The sequence below is a fragment of the Felis catus genome, chromosome C1, assembly GCF_018350175.1.
Source record: "Felis catus isolate Fca126 chromosome C1, F.catus_Fca126_mat1.0, whole genome shotgun sequence".
Taxonomy (NCBI): domain Eukaryota; kingdom Metazoa; phylum Chordata; class Mammalia; order Carnivora; family Felidae; genus Felis; species Felis catus.
In genome coordinates, this window is record NC_058375.1 from 73,464,880 (window position 1) to 73,488,904 (window position 24,025).

Here is a 24,025-nt window from a genome sequence, read left to right on the forward strand (position 1 = left end):
TTCATTCATTCATTCATTCACTTACTTACTTACATGTTTGTTTGTTTGTTTGTTTGTTTCTGAGAGAGGGAGACACGGAATCTGAAGCAGGCTCCAGGCTCTGAGCTGTCAGCACAGCTGTGTTCACAGCCGAGTACCTGTGTCCTATATCACTCAGTTTTGTGACTAACCTCCTGAACTTCATCTTGTCTATACTAGTAATTTATATATTAGCTACAGACTTCTGGAGAACAGGAATTGGAGCTTATATTTTTAACATAATCTTGCCTTTTAAGTTGTCAAGAAACTTTAGATAAGCAAATGGGTAGCTATGAAATAGATTTAAGAAAAATGGAGGAAATTATCTCATGAAAAAAAATTCTCTCTTTAGCAGTGGTAGCACACATTTTCTCCACACCTGGAGTTCTGACTGTAATTATAAATAAATAGAATTCTCTGTAAATATTGAAGAGAATGGGAATTGGGCTCAATGAGGAGAAAAGATGATATTTGAAAATACTCTCTAGGATTAAATACCACATTGCAGTAGCCTTATTAGAAAGATTGTTGATAGTCATATAGTTAAGATTGTATTTATCTGTTTGACAGCAGCTGAACTTGTTTTATTTGTCACAGAATTGACTCTAATCCCATCTTTAAGTATACTTAAAATCCTTACACAGAAACAAGAGAGTAACACTGATACACAAGGTTAAGATTTGTTTTCTTAGAGAGCTGTTTGTAAAGACTAATAGTATATGGCATATCATCTGCCCATATAATTCTTGGCTTTCTGCAGTATCCTCAATTACTCTTTTTCATAAAACCAAAAATCTACATCCATCAGCCAAACTAAATAACTCTTCTATAAATGAGAAGAAACATGAGCTTATTTAGCTAAGTGGGTCATAAAAACTATTCATTATGTAATACTGTATATCTCAAGGGCAAGTATCCTAAATAATCAGTTTATATGTAGTGTGTGGTAGATTTTAAATTTCTTGCTTGATTGCTTTTCAAAATGTATCTTGGTTTAAAAGGAACAACTCAATACTCACATAGTAATTTTAGATTTAGATTTATTAGTAGTATCTTTTATTATTTCTTTATTTATTTTTTAAGTTTATTTTGAGAGAGAGAGCATGTGCGGGGGAGAGGCAGAGAGAGAGAGGGACAGAGAAAGAATCCCAAATGGGGCTCAAACTCATGAACTGTGAGATCATGACCAGAGCTGAAATTAAGAGTTGAATGCCTGACTGAGCCACCTAGGAGCCCCGTAGTATTTTTTTAGAAAAGTAAAGTTATCTTGCTTATTTTGTGTCCAGCATTACAAAGTTTTATGACAGCTACAAGATATCTGACAGTGACATTGACCATTTTTTTTTTTTATGAAGAATCTATGGAAGCTCTCCACATATGACATTTGTAGGCATCATGTAGTGATACATTTTCCCAGTTACATTTGGATGAGCTAAAGCTTCTGTTTTTCTTTCAATAGCTCATGAGTTACATGTAGACAAAAAGAACATTAAAAGAAAAGCACTATCTTTTAAAAAAATTTTTTTAATGTTTATTTTCGAGAGAGAGAGAGAGAGACAGAGCACAAGCAGAGGAGGGGCAGAGAGAGAGAGGGAGACACAGAATCAGAAGCAGGCTCCAGGCTTTGAGCTGTTAGCACAGAGCCTGACACAGGGTTCAAACCTGTGAACTACAAGATCATGACCTGAGCCGAAGTCAGACTCTTAACCAACTGAGCCACCCAGATGCCCTGATAAACACTATCTTAAATGCAGTGGGATTACATGATGAACAGCACTTAAATTGTGCTTGTGTAGAGAAATACTTTTTAGTTCCAGTTCTTTCCTAAATGTATTTTATACTTACTGTACTAGGCATTGTACTAAATTGTTCACATGCTTAATTATTTTTCTCAAAAATTTTAGAGGCAAAGTCCAAATATTTTGAGTCTGATATAAAACTACTGAGTGGGTAATAACTATCTATGCATACTCTATCATCCTGAGAAGTAGTTGTCCACTCTGCTTTCAAGTTTTCATTTATTTTTGAGTATGTAGTATATACAGAGTTTGTGCTATATTCTTTGTTGAAATAGGAACGAAAAAGCAAGGCCACATCTTTGAAGAAGCTTCTTTGTAATTTACTCGGAACATAAAACAGATGCAGGAACTATGAGGACTGTTTAAAGAAAAGATCTGGGGTGCCTGGCTGGCTCAGTCAGAAGAGCATGCAGCTCTTGATCTCAGACTTGTGAGTTTGAGCCCCACACTGAGTGTAGAAATTACTTAAAAATCTTAAAAAAAAAAAAAAAAAAAAAAAAGGAAATATCATTTCATGGTATTCTCACAAAATTACTTACTGCAAAATGTTTCTTACCAGAAAGTTTAATCTAGACCTAATCTTGAAAGAAACAGAGAAATCCGTCTTGTTGGAACATTCTCTAGAATAATCGTCTTGAACTCTTCTAAGGTATCAATATCATGACAACTAAACCAGGTATGGTTGGGGGTGAGGCAAGACGGTCCTCTAGAGGTGAGGAGACTAAAGAGACATGAAAACCAAACGTAATGTGTGATCTGTAACTGGATCTTTGATCAAAAATGTCTGCTACTTGTTTTCAGATGGTTCAGAAAAAATTAAGTGTGTGTGTGCATATGGAGAAAGAACAAAGAGATAAGCAAAGGTGGCAAAAGGTGAAGTTAGTGAATCTTAGTGCATGAGTATGCAGATTTTGACCATATTATTATTTCATCTTTTCTGTAGTTTAGGGATTTTTCACAATGAAGAAATCGGAATAAAAGAAGAGGGAAAGTTAGAACAAGGGATTGGAAAGATAAACATTTGAGAATGTGAGGCGTGGGAAGACGAAGCAATGAGAGTGAGCGAGAGGCAGTCTTGGGAGTTATATTTGTGAGGTGTGCCTTACTCAGTGAATAGGCAGGAATTGGCAAGAGACAGGTAATCATTTAGCTCTTGTAGCTGGAAAATAAAGTTTACTCTGCTATCATGAACATACTTCTACATTGGAGAATGTCTTGTCTTTAAAGTAACTGTCAAATAGGTGTTAAGTGGCAGCATCTTTTAGGATCTTTCTTAATTCTTTTCTACACTCATATGTGTAGGTTTGTGATCATATTTAGTCCTTTTCTAAGCATTGAAAATACCCAGAATTTGCATTCTCTGTAGGACAACATAGTGATTTTTTTTTCCTTTTAGTTCACTGTTAACCTTCTGATCTTTGCATTAATGCCTATGATTTGATTAGTTGCAGGTACTGATTTTTCAAGCGTCACTTTAGATGAGTGCTTCTTATCCTGTCATGTGTATATTAACCACCAGTTAAAGTATAGATTCCGATTCAGAAGACTAAGATGGAACCTGATAATGTGAATTTCTAAAAAATCTTCCACCTGATGCCAAAACTTATTCTCCTGGTTCTTGAACTATAGTTTAAGTAGCAAAATATCTAGAACACAGGTCTCAGTGGGGTTATGAGAATGTACGTATTATAATCTTCATAGGATAGTGAAGCTTAATCTTTAAATTCATGTTCCCACCTCCCCAACAAAATCCAGATTCCTTACCTAGACCAACAGGCTCTTTTAAATCTAGTCCTCGTCCATTGCTGTGTCCTCTTGTTTACCAGCCACACACTGGCCTTTTGGTTCATTGTCTGCGCCAGTCCTTTTCCACTTCAAGGCTTCTGCACTTAACCATTCCATCTTAGAATGTTCTGGTTTCTCCTGATTGGCTTCATGTTATCCTTTTTAACATTTCAGCTTAAATGACATCCTCTCAGAAAAACCTTACTACCCATCCTATATATTAAATACTTCTTCCAAGTTACTGTGTACCATCAGCATTCTTTCTGTATCTTTCTTATTACTTACTCATTTGTTTACTATTGGTCTTTTCCTCTGTATAAGCTCCTAAAGGGCAGGAACCGCATCTGTTTTATTCATTACCATATTCCTTGTGTTTAATCTTTAAATTTTTTAAAATATTTATTTATTTTTGAGAGGGAGTGAGCATGGGAGGGTCAGAAAGAGAGAGAGGGAGACAGAGAATCCATAGAAGGCTCTGCATTGCCAGCACAAAGCCTGACATGGGGCTCGAACTCGCAGACTGTGAGATCATGACCTGACCTGAAGTTGGATGCTCAACTGACTGAGCCACCCAGGTGCTCCAGTATTCCTTGTATTTAGAATGGTGTCTGAGACATAGTATATATGCTCCATAAAACTTTTGTTGAAAGAATGAATGAGAGAACAAATGAACTTAGGTACTGAAAGTAGTTCCTAGTTGAGCATAGTACCACTGATGATAATTACTGGCAGAATGAGCCCCTTTTATCGATGGCAATGTGTTCTCCCCTTACCTCAGGTGATTTGAGACACACCCACTGTGCCTCCTGCAAAGGAAAGCCTGAACAACACAATCCTGAACTTTGGTGAAGATACTGTGTTCTGTTGCTGCCGAACCTTTCTTATGTTTTATCCAGTTATTAATCACTTTTCCTTTTTGCATAGAAAACTTTCTCTCTAGTTTAGTCTCGAAAAACTACCCACAGCTGTACAATGGATATTTATTTTAAGTATAGGCATGAGTAGGAGTTTGGTAGATAGTAATTATCCGAGTTAATAGTAGTATTCGTTCACTAGGTAGTAATTACAAAGTTGGAATTTGGCCAGGATTGTCAGGATGACATTGCTACTTTTAGATAGTGAAAACAAGTTCTTTCAGATAATCATAATGTTGAGATTAATCTTATTAAGAATGTAGGTCTAGGTGCACTGTTGTGAGATGGTGCTTTCTTCGCTTTTTCCTGTAGCACTGGTTCAGTCTGATTCCACCAGCAAATAAATCAGAGCACCACTCCCTACATTGCTTGGGTTTTCCCTAAAGGTCTCCTCTGATTACTTGCTAGCCTGACTCTGCTTGAGTTATAAAATCTGACAAAAATCACAGTTTCGGATCTGCTTCAGGCTAGCTATAAAAACATCTCTTTTCATGTAGCGTATCTAACAACTGCTTCTGAAACATCCTTCTTGATAGCCTATTTCAGTGGGGGTATGGAACTACTCTTTGAGTAAAGTCACTACAGTGACATTATGTCTTCTCCCCAAGCCACTGTTTTCAGGGTCTTCTGTCTCTTTAACTTCATTTGCCACTATTATGTTTTGCTCCCTTCGCCCACCCCTTTACCTTTCACTAGTGCCAAGTATAGTCCGTGAGCGTGCACCCAGTGAATGCTGCAGAAGCTTGTTCACCTGATCTCGATTTCCACTCACTCCTCTGTATTCCGGAGCTTTATCTCAAGGTCTGGAGCAGAATGCCCCACTGCAGAGGAAAGCCAGAAGAGAAACTGACAAGGCGAATGGTGCAGGAGAGGTGAGAAGGCAGCCAGTGGTAGAGCGGGAGCTGCAGTGAGGCTTCCTGACAGAGGGAGAGAAGGGGGATGGAGAGTGGAGAGGCAGGGAAACTCGGGACAAGCAGCGAAATTCATACTTTGAAAAGGATACTTTTCAAAAAAGACTGTTCCTCAAAGGGGGTTAAAGGATGGTTATAGAACTTCAGTGGTATGTAAATGATACTTCTAAATGCTCCAACTACCCTGCAGATTAGTCTGAACCACCACTTGAACCTTATTGACATCATTTGTTTGCTTAGCGCTTTTTTTCTTCCCTGTAATGAGAAGGTAAATCTCAGCTCAGCATCTTTTGATTTATTGCTGATTGTAAATCAGCCACAGCTTTATTAGTGAGACTTTAACACATCGCCCTGGTAAAATGTTTGTGAGATGAAAGGAAAAAAAAAACACATGCACATACGTAGCCTTCGGTGTTGTCATAGTTGGAGATTAGCGGAAGATTCTGTGTGTTTCGAGAGACTTTAACAGTAATAGTGTAGAGAATTTAAAAGCAATAACTCACGTGAATTTACCTCAGAATGATTTTAGGAAATAAAATTCAAAAGCCCTGCATAGACATTTAAACCAGGTCTCTTACTTTTGGCTGACGGCGTTCAGCACCCCTTGAGGTTACCCAAGACAGTAAAAAGGCAAGAGTAAGTCAACGGTCATTGTTGAAAAATGGTTGTCCAATATGAGAGTAGTGAACAGGGTGAATTGGAAGCTGAGAGTATAATGAATGTGATCAGGAAAATAAACAGTTTTGAGAGCTTTGTCAACAGCTTTGAGGTCTTGTAAGTTGAGGAGTTTTGAATGACTGGATCTGAGGGGTTTCCCTGGCAGTGGATAAAACCTGAAATTCTCAGTGACCAAGTTTGTTGATCAGAAACATGATACAAATGCTGTTCTCCTTTTCACATCCTTCTGGGTTTTTTCCTCCTTGTTTAAATTGAACAATAATGTATTAAGGAAGTTAGCATGTGGCCTAGAAGGATGATTGGACCAAAATCTACAGTATATGGTTCCTGAGCTCCAGGTTTTTTTATCTATAAAATAAGGGGTACAGGATCTCCCAAGTCCCTTTCACATCTAAAATGCTGATTCTGTAAACAAGAGGGTTTGAGGTTGGTGACAACAGTGGAAGATGCCTGCCTTGTTCTGTTCTCTACCATCACTAAACTTCCTGAGTCCAACTGGAAGGCACAACCCTTTTTCTCATTTCTGTTAGGTTTTTAAAAAATTTCTTTTAATGTTTGTTTATTTTTGAGGGAGAGACAGAGTATGAGCAGAGTGGGAGAGAGGGAGACACAGAATCTGAAGCAGGCTTCAGGCTCCGAGCTGTCAGCACTGAGCCCGATGCGGGGCTCCAGTCCACGAACCGTGAGATCATGACCTGAGCTGAAGTTGGACGCTTAACGACTGAGCCACCAGGCGCCCCTCTGTTCGCTTTTAAATAGTGTTTCTTGGAATCCTTTGGTTCTAGTATGCCCCAGGCATCACTGCGTGGGTAGGAGGAGACTGAGTAGGCAGGGTTTATTCTGCCCCTGTCCTCACTTCTGTTTTATGTACTGTGGGAGCTTACAAGGCAGTCTTTAAAAGTTCACTCTATTTCAGTACACTGTTTTCCCCTTATTATAAAAGCAGTGAATATGAGATATATCTTTGCTGAAGAGTTTTTATACACCTCAGGGCCTCCTCTGCAAAGCACTACAAAAACAAGCTTCGTGTAAATAAAACCAAGCGGAAGCTCCTGGGCCTACCCATGCTGGAGGCTTGCTCCTCCATGTGGTCCATTGACGTGCCATCATGTGGAGACTTGTTAGAAGTGCAGAATCTTGGGCCCCACTCCAGACCTGCTGAATCAAAATCTGCATTTTAACAGGAGTCCCAGATGATCCATTTGCACATTGAGTTTGAGAAGCCCTGCAGCAGTCCAGATATTAATCCAGCTTCCTGGGCTCTTCACCTCACGTTGAAGGACACGTGCTGGATAAAGTATGTTCTTAGGAGGGTTCAGTTTAATCCTGACCATCCTTAGGAAAGGTGGAAGAATGAGGGATGCTTGAAGTTTATATTTATACCTAACTCTTTTTTTTTTTAATTTTTTTTTTTAGCGTTTATTTATTTTTGAGACAGAGAGAGATAGAGCATGAACGGGGGAGGGTCAGAGAGAAAGGGAGACACAGAATCGGAAGCAGGCTCCAGGCTCTGAGCCATTAGCCCAGAGCCCGACGCGGGGCTCGAACTCACAGACTGCGAGATCGTGACCTGAGCTGAAGTCGGACGCTTAACCGACTGCGCCACCCAGGCGCCCCTTTACCTAACTCTTATTTCCACCTGAGTCTTTTACCACAGTGTACTCACAGTTTGTACCATTGATCCGCTCTAACATTTGGTTTATGTAACACTGTTTTCTCAGATTCCAGTCTAGCATCTCCTTTCATTTCTCTCCCACACCATCACATCCCCATTAAATCTAGGCTTCTGGGAAATAAAGCTGAGTTGCTAATAACTATGCCTTAAGTACCCTTAAACCACCATTTCCCATTCCTTTTCTCTTTTCCTTCTTTTCTGTTTCCCCCTCATTTTTGGCTGAAGTAATGGAACTGATTTTCACAGAAGCAAAAGCTTATATGAAATAATTTACTAGTAAATGGCAGTTATAAGGACTTTTCATATTCAACATGTAAAATTTTTTAAGGATTCAGTTTTTGGGTTATCTAATTTTTCATTTTCTGTTTGTTTTTCATTTGCAATTTGATATTTTTATTTTATTTGGTGCCTTCCTTAAACAGATAGGAAACATGAGAAGCTCAAATCACACATTTGGCTCTTTTTTTTTTTTTTTTTTTTTTTTTTGGTGGGGAACAATCATAAATATCTGATAAAATATAATTTTGTATTTTTTTTTTTTGAGAGAAAACAAGTTGGGGAGAGCAGGGGGAGAGAGAGAGAGAATACGAGAATATGAGACTCTCAAGCAGACTCCACACTCAGCTTAGAGCCTGACATGGGTCTCAATCCCACTGGGATCATGAACTGAGCCGATGTCAAGAGTTGGATGCTCAACCAACTATGGGGCACTCAGGTGTATTTTCTAAGGCAACATAATTTTATCATCTACATGATGGTAGTAGTTTTCAGATTTAATTTAAGGGTGTTGTGTGTGTATAAGATAATAAGATAAGGTTCGTATCACTTCCCTTCCAAGAGCTCTGTTACTTCTTTTCTTTTTTAATTTTTTTTAATGTTTGTTTATCTTTAAGACAGAGCATGAGTGGGGGAGGGGCAGAGAGAGAGGGAGACACAGAATCCAAAGCAGGCTCTGGGCTGTCAGCACAGAGTCCAATGTGGGGGCTCGAACTTGTCAACTGCAAGATCCTGACCTGAGGCGCAGTCAGACGCTCACCTGACTGAGCCACCCAGGCACCCCAGAACTCTATTTCTGTTAGCATATGAGTTATTAATGCTTCCCCTAAAAAATAAATTTCCTCGGAACCTTCTGTTTTTCCCTAGTTCACATTCTCTGACATATGGCTGCTTCTGCACTGTTTTGTGCTCTGCCCTACCAACAGGCCTTTTCTAGGAGGCAGCCATCATCATTCAGTGCTATTAATTTATTGACTAGTCTGGTAGAAGTGGTCCAGAATATTTCCATATGACTAACTATTCTAAAATGTAAATGAAAGATTGATAAATTGTCAGAAGTATGCAATTGATAGGCCTGTGCTTTAGAGGCTGTGGTCACAGCTTGCAGATGCTTCCAGTGCAGTTTAGGGTGCTGGGCCCCCTACTCATTAGCCCTTCTCTACCCCCTGACCCGCCCCTACACTATATCTAGTCCCTAGAAGATTCTTAGCCACTTGCTGTTTATCATTCAGAAATTTGCTTATCAAAAACAGATGCCATTTTTCTTTGAGAAATTGTGTATCACTGCTCTTTTATAGCTGGTGATACTTAGGCTTATCAAGTTCTGTGTTAACCAGTTCTTTAAATTTTTAAAATATATTTGCAGTAAAAGAATTTTTTATTAACTAATCTTTTGCATACTTTTAATTCCAGCAAATTAAAATAGTGATAGTGACATATTTAGATTAAAAAAATTTTTTTTCTATATCACATCTCTAATTTTATTAACCTTTTTTATCAACAATCTTATGATACCTTTAGTTCTTTAAAGTTCTCTGATTAGGGGCGCCTGGGTGGTGCAGTCGGTTAAGCGTCCGACTTCAGCCAGGTCCCGATCTCGCGGTCCGTGAGTTCGAGCCCCGCGTCGGGCTCTGGGCTGATGGCTCGGAACCTGGAGCCTGTTTCCGATGCTGTGTCTCCCTCTCTCTCTGCCCCTCCCCCGTTCATGCTCTGTTTCTCTCTGTCCCAAAAGTAAATAAAAAACGTTGAAAAAAAAATTAAAAAAAAAAGTTCTCTGATTAATCATCATCTTTAATCATTTTGGTTTAAGGATTACTTTTTGTTATATTCGTTGAGCCATTAATACGATTTTTTGTGAATAATGAGTTTCTGGGAGTTAAAAACAGACTTGAGCGCGTGTGTTGGTACCCACCCTCCCCTCACCCCTTGTGAATTACTCACTGTGCAGCATTGTAAATGATTGCATTGTGTGGGTTTTTCAGGCTTCTGTCTCACTCTTTTCTGAGTGTGGTGATAATAGCTCTCTCTATGATGAATTGGTAATTACAGATCACACTGTGCTCTCCTTAGTTGAAACCTGTGTTTCAAGCTCTGTAATTGTCAAACTCCTGTGATTTGTTTTAAAAGCCTAAATGGAAACTATTTTACTATCACCAAATTTCATTTTTCTTTAAATTGAACTTAAGTAATGAGTGTGTTCTCTTATTTTAGGTACGCTTTGTAAAGAATATAACTTCCTGGAAAGAGATGAAACCAGGGTTTTATCATGGACATGTTTCTTATTTGGATTTTGCAAAGTAAGTTATACCTGAATGACACACTGAAGAATGCTTTGTACCTTAGCAACCTAAAAAGACACAAATGTATTAAATTGTTACTATTTTGATTTTTAAAAATGTACTACTGGCTTGCCTTTGCCACTTTTAGATAATGTAATTTAAATATACCTTCTAGTGTTTTACTGCCCTCTAGTGTTCATAAATTGAAAATTGTCATATTAATTTTAGAAATTCAAATTAGACTAAATGCAAGTAATACTCTTTAAAGTTATTTATCATTATTGTGTTTATGTGTCTTTTACAACCAAATGACACTATTTTAGGAGAGCCCCACGTTTTAGCCTAGAGGCCAGTCAGATTCTGACTTAACACATCATTGACCGAGAACTGAGAAAGCAGAGAACCTCATCACACACTTTTTGGTTACCCAATGCCTCTGCATTTCAGCCAAGACATAGAAAAATATACACTTTCTTTTAGGCCACCTTGTGTTTGTTTTAAAATTGTGGTGTATTCAAAAGACACTCTTAAAAAGATGGTGATTTTCCTTTATGGTGATTTGTCTGAAACGAGATAAATAATTCTCATTTTCCATATTTTTGGGGTGGAATGGGTTCAGGGTATTCCTATCATAATTCTCTCAAGAAAAGTTCATAAAACTCCAGGCATTTGCATGGTATGCAAGTCCTGTGTGGCTCCCCCTGGAGTCTGTGCCATATTAAGATTCTGTTCCACAAACTGGGCACAAGGTGTATTCTAAACATGGGCTACTCTGTGAATCCATTTGAATGTTTTTTCACAGCACATAGTGTAGCATTATATAGTAAAACCTCAAATCCAAATCTTTTCCTCAATAACCTGTACTAACTTCAAAGACACATCTAAAATGTATTTTTAAAATGATTTAAGCTCAGACATGGTCCCCTCAGTCATTTCATTAGCAGTCATGACTTCAAAGTAATATACTGTCATGTGTTTGTCAACTCCAGAGAACATTCTGTGTAAAATTTGAAAATTAAATTGATATCCCAGTCATTTTAACTTCTTGAATTCGAAAAGAAAAAGAGTTGAGTGAATTATTACTGATTCAGATACTAAGCCTTAACTTTTTGAAAAGCATGTAATTAAAAGGGAATCTCCAGAATATTATGTACATGAAATAATATATTCTTATTTCTAGCTCCACAGTACTCAAGATGTTTCAGTAAAATGGTAGCTTTAAAGTTAGATGTACATTTTTCTGTAAATAATTCATAATGCAATATTGAAGACATTTTATGGGCAGCTTTAAAATAAACTAATTATTTTTTCCTTGCAGAGGCACTGAACCAATTTCATAAACTCGATTCATATGCATATTTTCCCTGAGGGCTGCATTATCCTTCAATTGAATGTTTGTTACTCTTTCACCTAAATGATTTATTTTTTCCAAATACAGCTTGGTTTCTAATACTTGAGGTTTCCATTATTAAAATAATATATTGAGTGCTTTTGCTTTTGGCAAAAGTCTTGTACTTGAAGCTCTGGTATATGCTAGGGTTCTTGCAGATGAAAAAGTTACAAAATTTCTTGAAAAGATTAATCTCATTTATTAAATACTAATGAATATTTAAGATTTTGAGTATTTTAATAATGGGTCTCATGCTATTAGAGGTTAAAAATATTGTAAAAAATTTCAATGGACTTTTACAAGATTTTAAATAAACACCTAAAAGAAATCACCTAGAGGAAATGTATTTTGATGTATATCATCAAGAACTATAGTAGATGTAACTAGTATCTTTTAAAATAAATTTTAGTGTAACAGGCATACTCACCATGAATGACTAAGAGGAAAGAAACATAACCTTACTAATTTTTAAAATACTTTATTCTTCAAAATGTATTCTGGACTGCTATAGTACTTTGTGGAGTCCACTAAAATACTTGCCTTTAGGAGAAAACAGTTGAATTTGGTGAAAGAAATATTTAATCACATAGCTTTTCATTTGTTTTAAAAGAGTCCCTGAAAAGCATATAAACTCAGTATGTCCCCAGAAACCCAGGAAGCAAGATAAAGAAATCAAAAATGAAAAGTGGTTTCTGGTTTAGACCAATCACTAAGAAACACACATTTTATATGTAAGCCTATATGTGCTCAAGCCATGTTTTGGTTATATTTATCTGGTTTTATTCAGGACTTAGCATAATAACAGAAATATCTTTGTTCCAAGTTTATATTCCTGTCCTGTCTTGCTCCTTTCTGTCTTCGTCTTATTCTTGATTTTTTTTACTCTCGATTTTTTTTAGCATATTTCCTCATTCTTTTTAGTGTACAATTACGTTTTTTTTCTATTCAGTTAGTGAACACCATAATTTTAAAATAATGCAGATATGATCATTAATGTCATGAATGTAGAAATTTTCCACTTAAAAAATTGTATAGGTTGGACATTTTCAAAATGTCCTAGAGTATAGGCCACATGAAGTTGAATAAGTTGTAGTTCTTGTCTTCAGTGAGCTCACGGAAGCCCCATTTTTTCCCCCGGAATTATGTTTTATTATAAACAGTGAAAATATTACAGATCATCCTCCCTTTTAAATCCATACTCCTAACCAGCACCATCTATTACCTCCACTTTGATTTTTTTCAGATTTTACAAAATAAAAACATTAGAACATCTCTTTGGTTTATTTCAGTGGCATTTGACTTTATAGTGAATAATATTCAGTTAAAAGAAAACTGTTCATGCTGGTTTCGATCAGTCTGCTGAGATTGTCTATGACCTAGCTACCTATGGCTAATATGTCGGTATCGGTCTTAGCTATTTGGAAATGATTTTTGGTACAGCAGTTTTATTCAGGTACATGTCAGGTGTGTACCTTTGTGGTTGTCCCCAGGAAAGAGTATGGGTTTTTATCACTGTCATTTGGTTTGTCCACATCACCCCTGTTGTCTTTTTCAGAACAATTAAGGTCAATCAGTAAAGCACAGATGCGTCAGGACAAGAGACACATAACTGAGTGCTTCACTAGGTCTAAGGTATCCTAGAGAGTAATAAAGTGACAATATTTTAGGCCTAATATAGTTTGTCAGTCTATAGATTTATGTGAGATTGTCCATTTTACCTTGTAATTCTCTCCTGAGCCGGTTGAAGTCAGCACCATTTTCTATAGCTTTCAACAAATACATCACAACACTAGAGAAACATTCCTTATTTTAATCATTACAGGCAATATGCGAGAGTTGCCTTTTTATTGACCTCGTACCACCAGCCCTTTTTACAACACTGATCCCGTAGACTGCTAGGGAGCTGTCTCTGAAGCCAGCCAGACCTGCAGTTAAATCCCTTCGGTTCCTTACTGGCACGTTACTTTAGGTCTGCATTTTCCCCGTTTATAAAGTGAAGATAATTAAAGTACTTCGTGGTGGTTGTGAGGATTAAATATGATAATGTATATGAAGCAGTAGGTTCTGTGTCTCACGCAAAGCAGTGTTAACGTTCTTTTAAAATTCTGTCTCCTTTCATTTACCACATTGTCCTACTGGTGTTTTCTTCTTCTCCCTACCTGAATCTGTGCTGGCTCTTCCTGTTCCCAGCTAAGGTATTGCTCAAGACTCTTGTGTTTGCCTCCATTATTCCCTTTTGGGAAGTTTACCTGTGTTTATTTATCAAGACATCGAAGCCAGAACCTAGAGTCCTCTTGAACAACCCTTTTCTTCACCACATACTTTTTAATTAGTCACCAGGTCTTTTGAGTTTGGCTTCTTTCACTTAGCATAGACTTTTGACATGCATCCAATTTATGCATATTGGTAGTTAATTCTTGGATAAGTAGTATTCCATTGTATGCATATGCCACAGTCTTTATCCATTCACCAGTTTCTGCATACTTGGGTTTCCAGTTTTTGTTGATTATGAATAAAGCCGCGGAAACATTTGCACATAGGTTTTCTTGTGTTTTTGTTTTTTAATCTTTATTTATTTTTGAGGGAGAGAGAGAGAGAGACAGAGCGTGCACAGGGCGGGGACAGAGAGAGAGGGAGACACAGAATCCGAAGCAGGCTCTAGGCTCTGAGCTGTCAGCGCAGAGCCCGACGTGGGGCTCGAACCCACAATCCATGAGATAATGACCTGAACTGAAGTCGGACGCTTAACTGACTGAGCCACCCAGGCGCCCCTGCACTCAGGTTTTATGTGAATGTATGTCTTCGTTTCTCTTGGGTAAAAGCTACAAGTGGGACTGCTAGATTTTATGGTAACTCTAGGACACTGCAGAACTTTTTTCATGTGGCTGTGTTACTCTGCAATCTCACCAACAATGTATGGGAGGCCCAGGTGCTGTGTATTCTTGCCACCATTTGGTATTGTTAGACCTTTTTTAATTTTTTTTTTTTAATTTGGGCTATTTTAATAGACGCATAGTAGATGAATGCCCTTTTTAAGAGATAAATAATTACTACAAAAATCACAACATCACCAGCGGAACCAACAAATACCAACAGGTCATATACTATTTTCAAAACAAGACACTGGGAACCTGCCACACTGGGGAGGATTTGAAATTTCTGTGAACCTTTAGGGCTAAGAGAGTCCGGAATAAATATATATTAGATGGGAGTGTCCCATCTAAGCAATGAGACTGCTGCTTTCCTAGAGATGTTACACCTAGTATGAAGCAGAAATCATAAAGCATTGTGCTTCCTGAAGGCCAGTCAGCCCTCTTTGAGATCTGTCCCGCTTGTTGAAAAGGTTCCTTTCAGATGTTCTGGGTATGTACTTGCTCTATTGACAATTCTTGATGCCTGCTCATCTATCCGAAATATGTAGGGTGTGGTTGTAAAGAAACGAGCCAAGTTTGTGTCCATGCTTTGTCACTCCACATATGCTGATATGGCAAGAGCAAGGTTCCTAAAATGTCTTCTTACCAACCTGCTGCTCACATTAGACTTTTGCCTTTTGATCTTTATAGAACATTACAGATGCCTACCAAATGATGCTGTTCTTTTCCTAGGAAGATCATGTTCTAACAGGTCAATAATAATAGTTTATATTTTTTGGAATGAAGATGGGTTGTCTCTTCTTCCACCTGAGCCCTCCTGAGGAACAGTTCAGATGCCTGGTCAGGTTAAAGGCAGAGTTTACAACCATAGAACACTTCCCCCTGTACAAAACTACCTGGTTGGCAAAAGAATTAAACCCACAAACCTAAAAGTATGCCTGTTTCCTAACCAGCTGAGCTAAACAGTCCAGATGCTGTTTTTACCATGCCTGTTTTCTGTTAGAATCTCTTGCTTTCTTGTCTAAATAGCCATATCCTACCTTATAACCATACCCTACCTTATAAACAGTAGTCTTATCCATCTTCAGAATGAGTTTCATTCATTCATTCATTCATTCATTCATTCATTCATTCATTCATGTATTTCATTGAAATCATACTTCATACAGGTAAATGCCATCCAAAGCCATGTTCCAGAAAGTCATCTTCCAGACAGCAAGGAGAATTTGGTAAAGTGCCGTATCCCCTTTTCACTGCCACTTGGTAAGAATTGCTGTCTGTCCCACATGTCGGGGACTAGGGGGAAGGAAAAAAGAGGAAGCAGTGGTGGAAGATGATACGGGAAGGAGGTAATTCCCAAGAGAATGACTCAGAGTCATCAGTGGCTAATAATGGAGAAGATGGTAAGGGGGTTCCCAGGAAATCCCACAGTCTGAAGATTGGAGCCCTTACCCCACGATCTTGTACTTTCCCTTCCTTGTTGCTTCCTGTTACAAGACTTTCCACTTATTTCATGTAGCACCTGTGTATTCCTGATGCCTCCCCACCTCTTCTCACTGCTGAGTGCACTGTCCCACCGAAAGGCTTCCTAAGTGGTTACTTCCCAATAGTCTGTTCAATGTAATTCTGTGATATTTGACACTTGTATGTCTGGCACTGTGCTGAATACTAGGAACAAAGCCATGAACAAGAGGGAAACAGTCCTGCCCTCACGGAGCTTCTACTGTAATACCCAGTGTGACAGTGCCATATATTTGTAATGATATTGTTTCCTCTTTTAAAACATTGTGAAAAAAATTTTTACTCCATTATTGGTTTTATAGTTTTATGAGTTGTTCACTTAAAAAAATGCATCCCAATTATGATCAACAGTTCACAACTTTAATATTGTAATTAATGTTTTACAAAAGGATTCTCTGTAGTTTTCAGTATTTCCATGTGAACACAAATTTTAGTGCCCTTAAGTGTTAATGGTGAGAAAAGAACTGAAATTCAAGACAGCTGACCACTTTTTACACACACAACGGTTCTTGTAGAATACAGCTTATTTGTAGGTTAGAAACTTCCTGTTTAGTTAATTTTCAGTAATTTAGAGACTGAAAGAATCCAGTTATCCAGGCACCTTGCTTTTTCTCTTATCTGTAGTCTCTTTCACTACTCATTTGCTTAAGAATTAAGTATAAAACATTTACAGAATGCCCGCTGTGTGTAAGACATTGATTGCAGTAGGCAGAAATAAGGGGGAGACATGGTTGGTTAGTTTAGCTATTTGCTTTTTAGTGCCTTCAGAAAAAGATTTTAGTAAGAAGGGAAATTTAAATTCTAAGCTGTTCACTAAAATGAAGGTTTCTGTGGACAGATGAGTGGACATACCAGGAGTGGTTTAAAAGAATAAGCAACTTTCACTTGTCTCTCTCTCACCAGAGTCCTACAACCCAGGCTTAGTTGTATCATTTCTCATCGTGATTCTTATTTTCAGAGAGATTGTTAGTATTTTTCTAATCTTTCAAATTAGTACTAATTAATCAGTGGGCAAGTATTTATGTATACTAGGCCTTGTGAAATCTATAAAAAGAAATGCAGAGTACTGTGCCTATTCTCAAATGGTTGATGATGGTGCTAAGGAGAAAATTCTCAACTTATAAGACAAGCACGAGTAAGATAAGCAGTGGATAGACTGGCCTGAGAGCAGTAGCTCCTGGGTGCAGGTGTCCGTGAAAGCAGATAGTACCGTGTGCCACAGGCTCTAGACTTTACAAGATTGCATTATTAGCCCTCTGTGTTTGCTCCAAAACAGCAGCCAATGGTTGTTTTTTCCCCTCCTGCTTTATTGAGATATATTGATATCCGTTGTGTAAGTTCAAAGCGTACAATGTGATGCTTTGATGCACGTATATATTGTAAAATGTTTACCACAATAAGGTTAGTTAACACATCTTTCCCCTCAAATAATTTCCATCTTGTTGCTGCTGTGACGGTGAGAACTTTTCAAAAATCTATTCTTATAGCAACTTTCAAGTTTACCATACAGTGTTGGTAACCACAGTCACCATGCTGTGCATTACATCCCATAATGATACTTCCCTGCTGACTCAGCCAGGCTGCCGTCCTGATGCTCATAAAGATCTACGGGGCCCACATGATCTGCATTTCCTCCACCCCACCCCCTTCTCTCTCCATTTCTGATTCTGCAGCCAGGCCCATCTTGCTATTCCTTGAGAACACCTGGCACCTAGCTGCTTAAAGGGCTTCATACTCCTGGAGTTGCATCTTCCTGGGACACTTTAATCTACATGGCTCCCTCCTATCACCACCTAATACTAGTGAGGCCTTCCTGGAAAACCCTGTTTCTGAATTGTATTCTTCCCACCTCTCCTGGCAGTCCCTGTTCCTTTCCCTTCATTCTTTTCCTTAGTACTTTTTACTATGTTTATGTTGTCTCTCCCAAGTAGAGCGTTGCCTCCACAAAGCCAAGGAATTTTTTTTCCCATGGCTGTACTCTTCATGTTATAATAGTGCTGGCATATGCAAAAAAGTGTTTCTTTAATTAATGTGACAGAAAAAAATGGAAAAATGAGACTGGCATTCTGGTTAAGGAAGACTAAATGAGCGAAGGCACGCAAGGAGGAAGAGGAGTAACTGTGATAGGTTGGGGGAGGTAGAAGAGGTGGGCCTAACCATAACAGGTAGCTGGCTTCTTCTTTGAGGACAGTTAAAAATACAGTTAGGTCAATAAGGTGGTGCCTGAGACATAGGCCAGAAGACATTAGCAGCCAGGCAAAGGAGTTTGGATTCGATGTCAACATAAACAGTAGAGTTATTTCATGTTTCTAAGAGGAGTGATCTAATAAATGGTGTTTTAGGAACATCAGTTGGGAATTGCTCTAAAAGGTAGGTTGGAAGGGAGAAACACTGATGCAAGAAAACCAGCAAGGTTATTGCAGTAATCCAAACCAGAGACCTTGGGAGAGGGCGGTGGTGGAAAGGAAGGGAATGATGAGGACAGGACAGATCTGTGGGGAAGCCAACAGCAGAAAAAAATCAAAGGACTTGGTAACTGTACTAAGTGAAGAATAAAGGAAAGTAGAGATCAAGATAACACGAAGGTTTCAAGACTGGGACAAGTGAGGATGTTAAAACAGGAGCCAGCTGGACAATTCTAGGGGCTGCATGGGTTGCTAAAGTAAAAGACTTCTGTGTTTCCTTTGTTCCTTCAATTCTTTCTCATCCCCCAAGGAAACAGTGCTTAAACCAAATGGCTTTCACTCTTGTCTTTAAAATCAGCAAGAGCATGGGGCGCCTGGGTGGCTCAGTCGGTTAAGCGTCCGACTTCGGCTCAGGTCATGATCTCGCGGTCCATGAGTTTGAGCCCTGTGTCGGGCTCTGTGCTGACAGCTTGGAGCCTGGAGCCTGCTTCAGATTTTGTGTCTCCCTCTCTCTCTGCCCCTCCGTAGCTCACGCTCTCTCTTTCTCTCTCAAAAATAAATGAAGATTTAAAAAAATAATAATAAAAATAAAATCAGCAAGAGCAGAAGGTTGACTCCAGTGGTCATATTGTGTGGACTTAATGCTGTATCCGTTGATAATGTTTGTCTGGTTTGGTGGGCCAGAAATGAGAAATCATTGCTATATAAAATTAAGATGTTTTATGTAATTCTTGCCAGTAAAATTTTAAAAAATTATTTTTGTTCAAATTTCCCTTCTTTATCTTCAGCAGTGATTTTTAAATTCTTATTTCCTGGTTATTATATTGTAACAAATAATCATAAACTGTTTCCTAATCTCCACATAGTCTATTTTATTTAAATAAATGCACATTCTTCTTTCCGTATAGAAGTAATACCTCAAACTTACAATTTCAGGACACCCCAAAACAAATGACAATATAGATTTCACCTTTTACGTTTTGTTCTGTTTCAGATTTGGTGTGAAGAAGAAGCCAATTTACATTAATGTTATAAGGGATCCTATTGAGAGGCTAGTTTCTTACTATTATTTTCTGAGATTCGGAGATGATTATAGACCAGGGTTAAGAAGACGAAAACAAGGAGACAAAAAGGTAATAGTTAAGTTTTAAGATGTTTATGAAGGTAATTGTTTATCAACTGCAATGAATAATTGCCTTTAAAATTTATTATTCATTATGAAGGTACTACTAGCTTATTGTGGAAATTTTGAAAAGAACCCAAAAGTATAAAGAAGCAAAAGTAAAATATAGTTGATATTTTGGAGTACACAATATTTTTTGTCATTTAAAAAATATTTTACCTTAGTTCTAGAGCTGAATATTTCTTTTACAATAGTCCTAACTAACCGTTTTCTCTGAGACCGTTATAATTATTCATTCGTATGATGGTTTTGAGTAAGTACTTTGGTTCTCTGAGTCTTAATGATGGCAGCTTATATTGATTTGTGCTCATTGGTTTAGGAACACTGTTTCGCCAAAGCAGCTGTTTTCTTCGGGCAAGATGCGAATAGTCTTACTTATTAATAAGCACATTCAGACTTGGGTTGTCTTCTATTTAAGTGCTCCTCCAGAGTAGCACCAGAGTTATTTTTCTGAGAAACCAAACTGATTTGTCAGTTTTCTGGTGGAACACCTTTCCTGGGACCCCATTGCTCACAAGTCTGCCCAAGGCACAGGAGACACCATCTGATGAAACCCAGGACCGACTTCTCCTGCCTCATTTTCCCTCAGGCACCCGGTGCTTCAGCCACATGAAATGTCACCGTCCTCCAAACTTATTATTCCTTCATAATTTTGGCACACGCGTTGTCCCCGTATTTAGAATGTCTCTCCTTCACTCTGGAAAACTGTCCACTTTTAAGGTCCAGCTCAAATGTTAACTGTTAGACACAGTCTTTTCTGGTGCCCCATAAGCAGTTAGGCGTGTCCTTTTTAAGGCTCCCAGGGCACTCCATTCAGACCCTTTTTTAAAGCATTTATTTGTGATATTTATTTGTTTACATGTATGTCTTCTCTAAAAGCTTGTCAACTCCCTGAAGCAGGGGCTGTATTTCATTCCTCCCGGTTTCCCTAGTGTTTAGCACAGTGCCCAGTTCATCTGTTAAGTGCCTGGCAAATGAGTTGAATGAGTGAATTCTACACCTTTTAATGTATTCTTTTACGTAAAGAATTGCATAATCATGATGCTAGATACTGGATATAATAATTAACATCCAACAATTACTTTTTCTCTTAAGTTAGATGGGCTTTCTGTGTCACGTGAGCGGGTGATTTTCTTTTATTTACTTTCTTTATAAAATCGAATAATAAAACTCTTTTGTGACCTAGTACTTCACAGTTTATTGATAGTTATTTCTAAATTCACCTTAATGCTTCTTCCTCCTTTCCTTCCTTTAGTGTTTTAAAAGTTTAGCCTTCTCATTTACGCTCTTTTTACTCAGTAAATGTTAGTATTCATCTCCCTCCTTTGACCAAAGGAATATTAATGTCAGTAAGGAAAAGATTTACAGTCACAGAGGTTCCTACATGCACTGTCTGTCACTGTCAGCCCTGTATACCATGGTTTAGTGGTTGCTGCCCTATGTAGTTTGGGGAATTAGGTAATAATAACACTTAATACAACAACAATAATAGTTCACATCTATTGAGTGCTTATTATGCATCAGGTACTGTTTTAACTTATATATATGTATTTTTTCAGGTAGCCTGTACAGCATTTCTGTAGGGTGGGTACTGTTATTGTCTCCACTTTACAGATGGGGAAGTTGAGGCACAGAAAGGTTAAGTACCGTGCCCAGTGTTAATGCTACCAGTGAATGGTAGAGCTGGAATTTAAACCCAAGTACTCTAATTCCAGAGCTCACAGTCTTAAGCCCCCTGCACCCTTTATAAAGGAGGGAGGGAATGCCAGATGCTACCCAACATTTGTATGTGAGAGTTGTTCCAAAGTGGCATTTTCAATGCCCACAGAAAACTTCAGGCATTTTCCTTTCATATTTGAACGTTTCAAGTAGATATGCCCTCTCAAGCCTAGAGACTTAACCATTCTTCCCCCTGATATTATAGGGCTTGGTTTGTTTTTGTTTTTGTCTTATTATGTCATCATAAAATACATATTAATACATATCTGTATTTAGATGTAATATTAGTAACATCAACACAATGCTATTACCTTAATTCTCATGAGTACAGGGCCGTATACAAATGCTTTATTACAACCATTACTTCATCTTATGATAGGCAAAATGGACTTTTTGGTCTTGAAACGTATTGAAATATACATTTTTAATAATTTGGCTTCTTTCTCATGACACAAGTGTTGGCAACATTCTCGGACCTAAACCTGTATGATGTTGTTTTATTACAAATAACTCCATATCTAACTGGCAAGAGCTTTCATTAATTAATAAACTCGTATCCATAGAGTTGATAAGACTGCATGGCATATAACATTTTTTAAATGGCAGGGCACTTGAAGATAAGGGGGATTAAAAGGTGGCTGTAATGACGCAGGAAGTACCTGGCAAAGATTGGAAATACCTTGCATTGGCTTCACTTCCATTAAACTGTGTATTGTTGACATCTCAAGTGATGCTTGGAAGCATATCAGATAATATGCAACTATTATGTTTTAAACTGCAGTACTCCGTAATCTACATTGCTCCCTCCTTACACTGCCAAACAGTCATTTCAAACACATTTCAGGCATATGCATGCCTATGACAGCTTTCAGTTGATCTTGTAAGGAACAAAAGATTTATTTGGGAAATTTCAAATACTCTGTTCTTTGTATTTTGTAACTGGAGTTTTGCTTTAGTATAATCTCTGGCCAGCATCTGGAAAGTAGGGATATTAAATAACCTAAAGATAAGCAATAAAAACCTATATAGAGAAATCAGTGATTCTCAAACTTCATAGTGTCAGATCTCCTTTTGCTCTTAAAAATTATTAAGGATCTGGAAAAAGCTTTTGTTTGTGTGGGTTACAGCTGTTGATATTTAGCAGTATCAATAAATGTATCAATTTGCTGGGAAATTTAGAAAATATTAATTTAAAGGTAACAGTTGGAAGCCCATCATATGGTATCATAAATAATATATTTTAGTGCAAATAACCATTTTCAAAAAAATACAGAGTTGTATCTTACATTTTTGCAAGATTTTTTACAATATCTGGCTTAATATGGACAGTTGGATTTTCATATTTGCTACTGAACCAGTCTGTTAAATATGTTCCTTTGGTTGAAGTATATAAAGAAAATCCAGATTTGCACAGATACGTAATTGGAAAAGGGAGGATTTTAATAGCCTTTTTAGAAGATTATAGATGTTCTTCTTAATATTACACTAAAACCTGGCAAGTAGTAGTTTCTTAAAGTCTTTGAAGTGCGGAATCTGAAAACACAGCAGTGAACTTTTTATGCTCTGCTACGTTAAAATCCATTGATACATTTTATACTTTGAATGGATTTTTTAACAGAGCATAATTTTGTAACATCATGCATTGGTCATTGGAAACATATTCACACACACTGAGTTATGTGGACCTTCCAAATGTTGACGCATTTGATTATATAGTACCAGAATATAAGACTATTCATTAATATCACCACTGATCACTGACGCATTTGATTATATAGTACCAGAATATAAGACTATTCATTAATATCACCACTGATCACATCAGAGAAGTCTTTAAGTATTGGGAAACTGTCAAACTTACGGTGGCAGATCAAGTTTTCTGAAATTTTATTTTTTTGTTTGAAAGCTTAACTTTTGTCACTGCCACAGAATTCTCAGCCTCAACACTGTTGTTTGGGGCCAGACAACTGCTTGTTGTGAGGGGCTGCCTATACATGTAGGATGTTTACCAGCAGCTCTGATCATTGACTAGCAGCATCCTGTCCCCCCTTACCCCCCCCCCCACTGCCACCCATTGTGAAAACCAAAAATGTCTCCAGACATTGCCAGATGTCACCATTTGAAAACACTGAGCTACTAACACTGTCGTTTTCTGCCGAGTGACAGGTACACTGTTGATTTGGAGAAAATATCTACCAAATATCCAAGTTTGAATAACCATGGTTTGTCTCTCAGTCCTTCTTTCAATGTAGGCCTTCCTGTGGCTTCTAAATAATATTAACTGCACCTATAATTCTCATCACTCACATTTTCTAAATATGTAAAATTTATTTTCTAAATCTTTCAGGTTTGAACTCCCCTATAGATTGTTAAACATTTTTTTTTATGAACTATTGTTTTATTAGCAGAACACCAAGGTGGGGTTATTCTTAGAGTAGTTAACTTGCTGTAAATAACAGTCTGAAGGAGAGTCAGTTTATGTTGTTAAGTACTCAGTGGTCCCAGGGATTACAATTCCTACCCCAGTTTGTATTCTTTTTATTTCTTACTCTAAATTAACTAGACTTAATTGACAGCTGCTGGATAATAGTGAATTTAG

At 37.7% G+C, this 24,025-nt stretch overlaps 1 protein-coding gene across 4 annotated transcripts in view; it reads left to right on the plus strand.

Annotated features, from left to right (window-relative positions):
* The window catches only part of HS2ST1 (heparan sulfate 2-O-sulfotransferase 1), a 175,564-nt gene that overhangs the window by 138,136 nt on the left and 13,403 nt on the right, over window positions 1-24,025 (plus strand). For all 4 annotated transcript variants that reach the window (XM_045036139.1, XM_006934882.5, XM_003990280.6 and 1 more), the window contains 2 exons: window positions 10,268-10,353; window positions 19,519-19,657. In XM_045036139.1, the coding sequence (XP_044892074.1) occupies window positions 10,268-10,353; window positions 19,519-19,657 (225 nt within the window). The remainder of the gene's footprint in view (window positions 1-10,267; window positions 10,354-19,518; window positions 19,658-24,025) is intronic.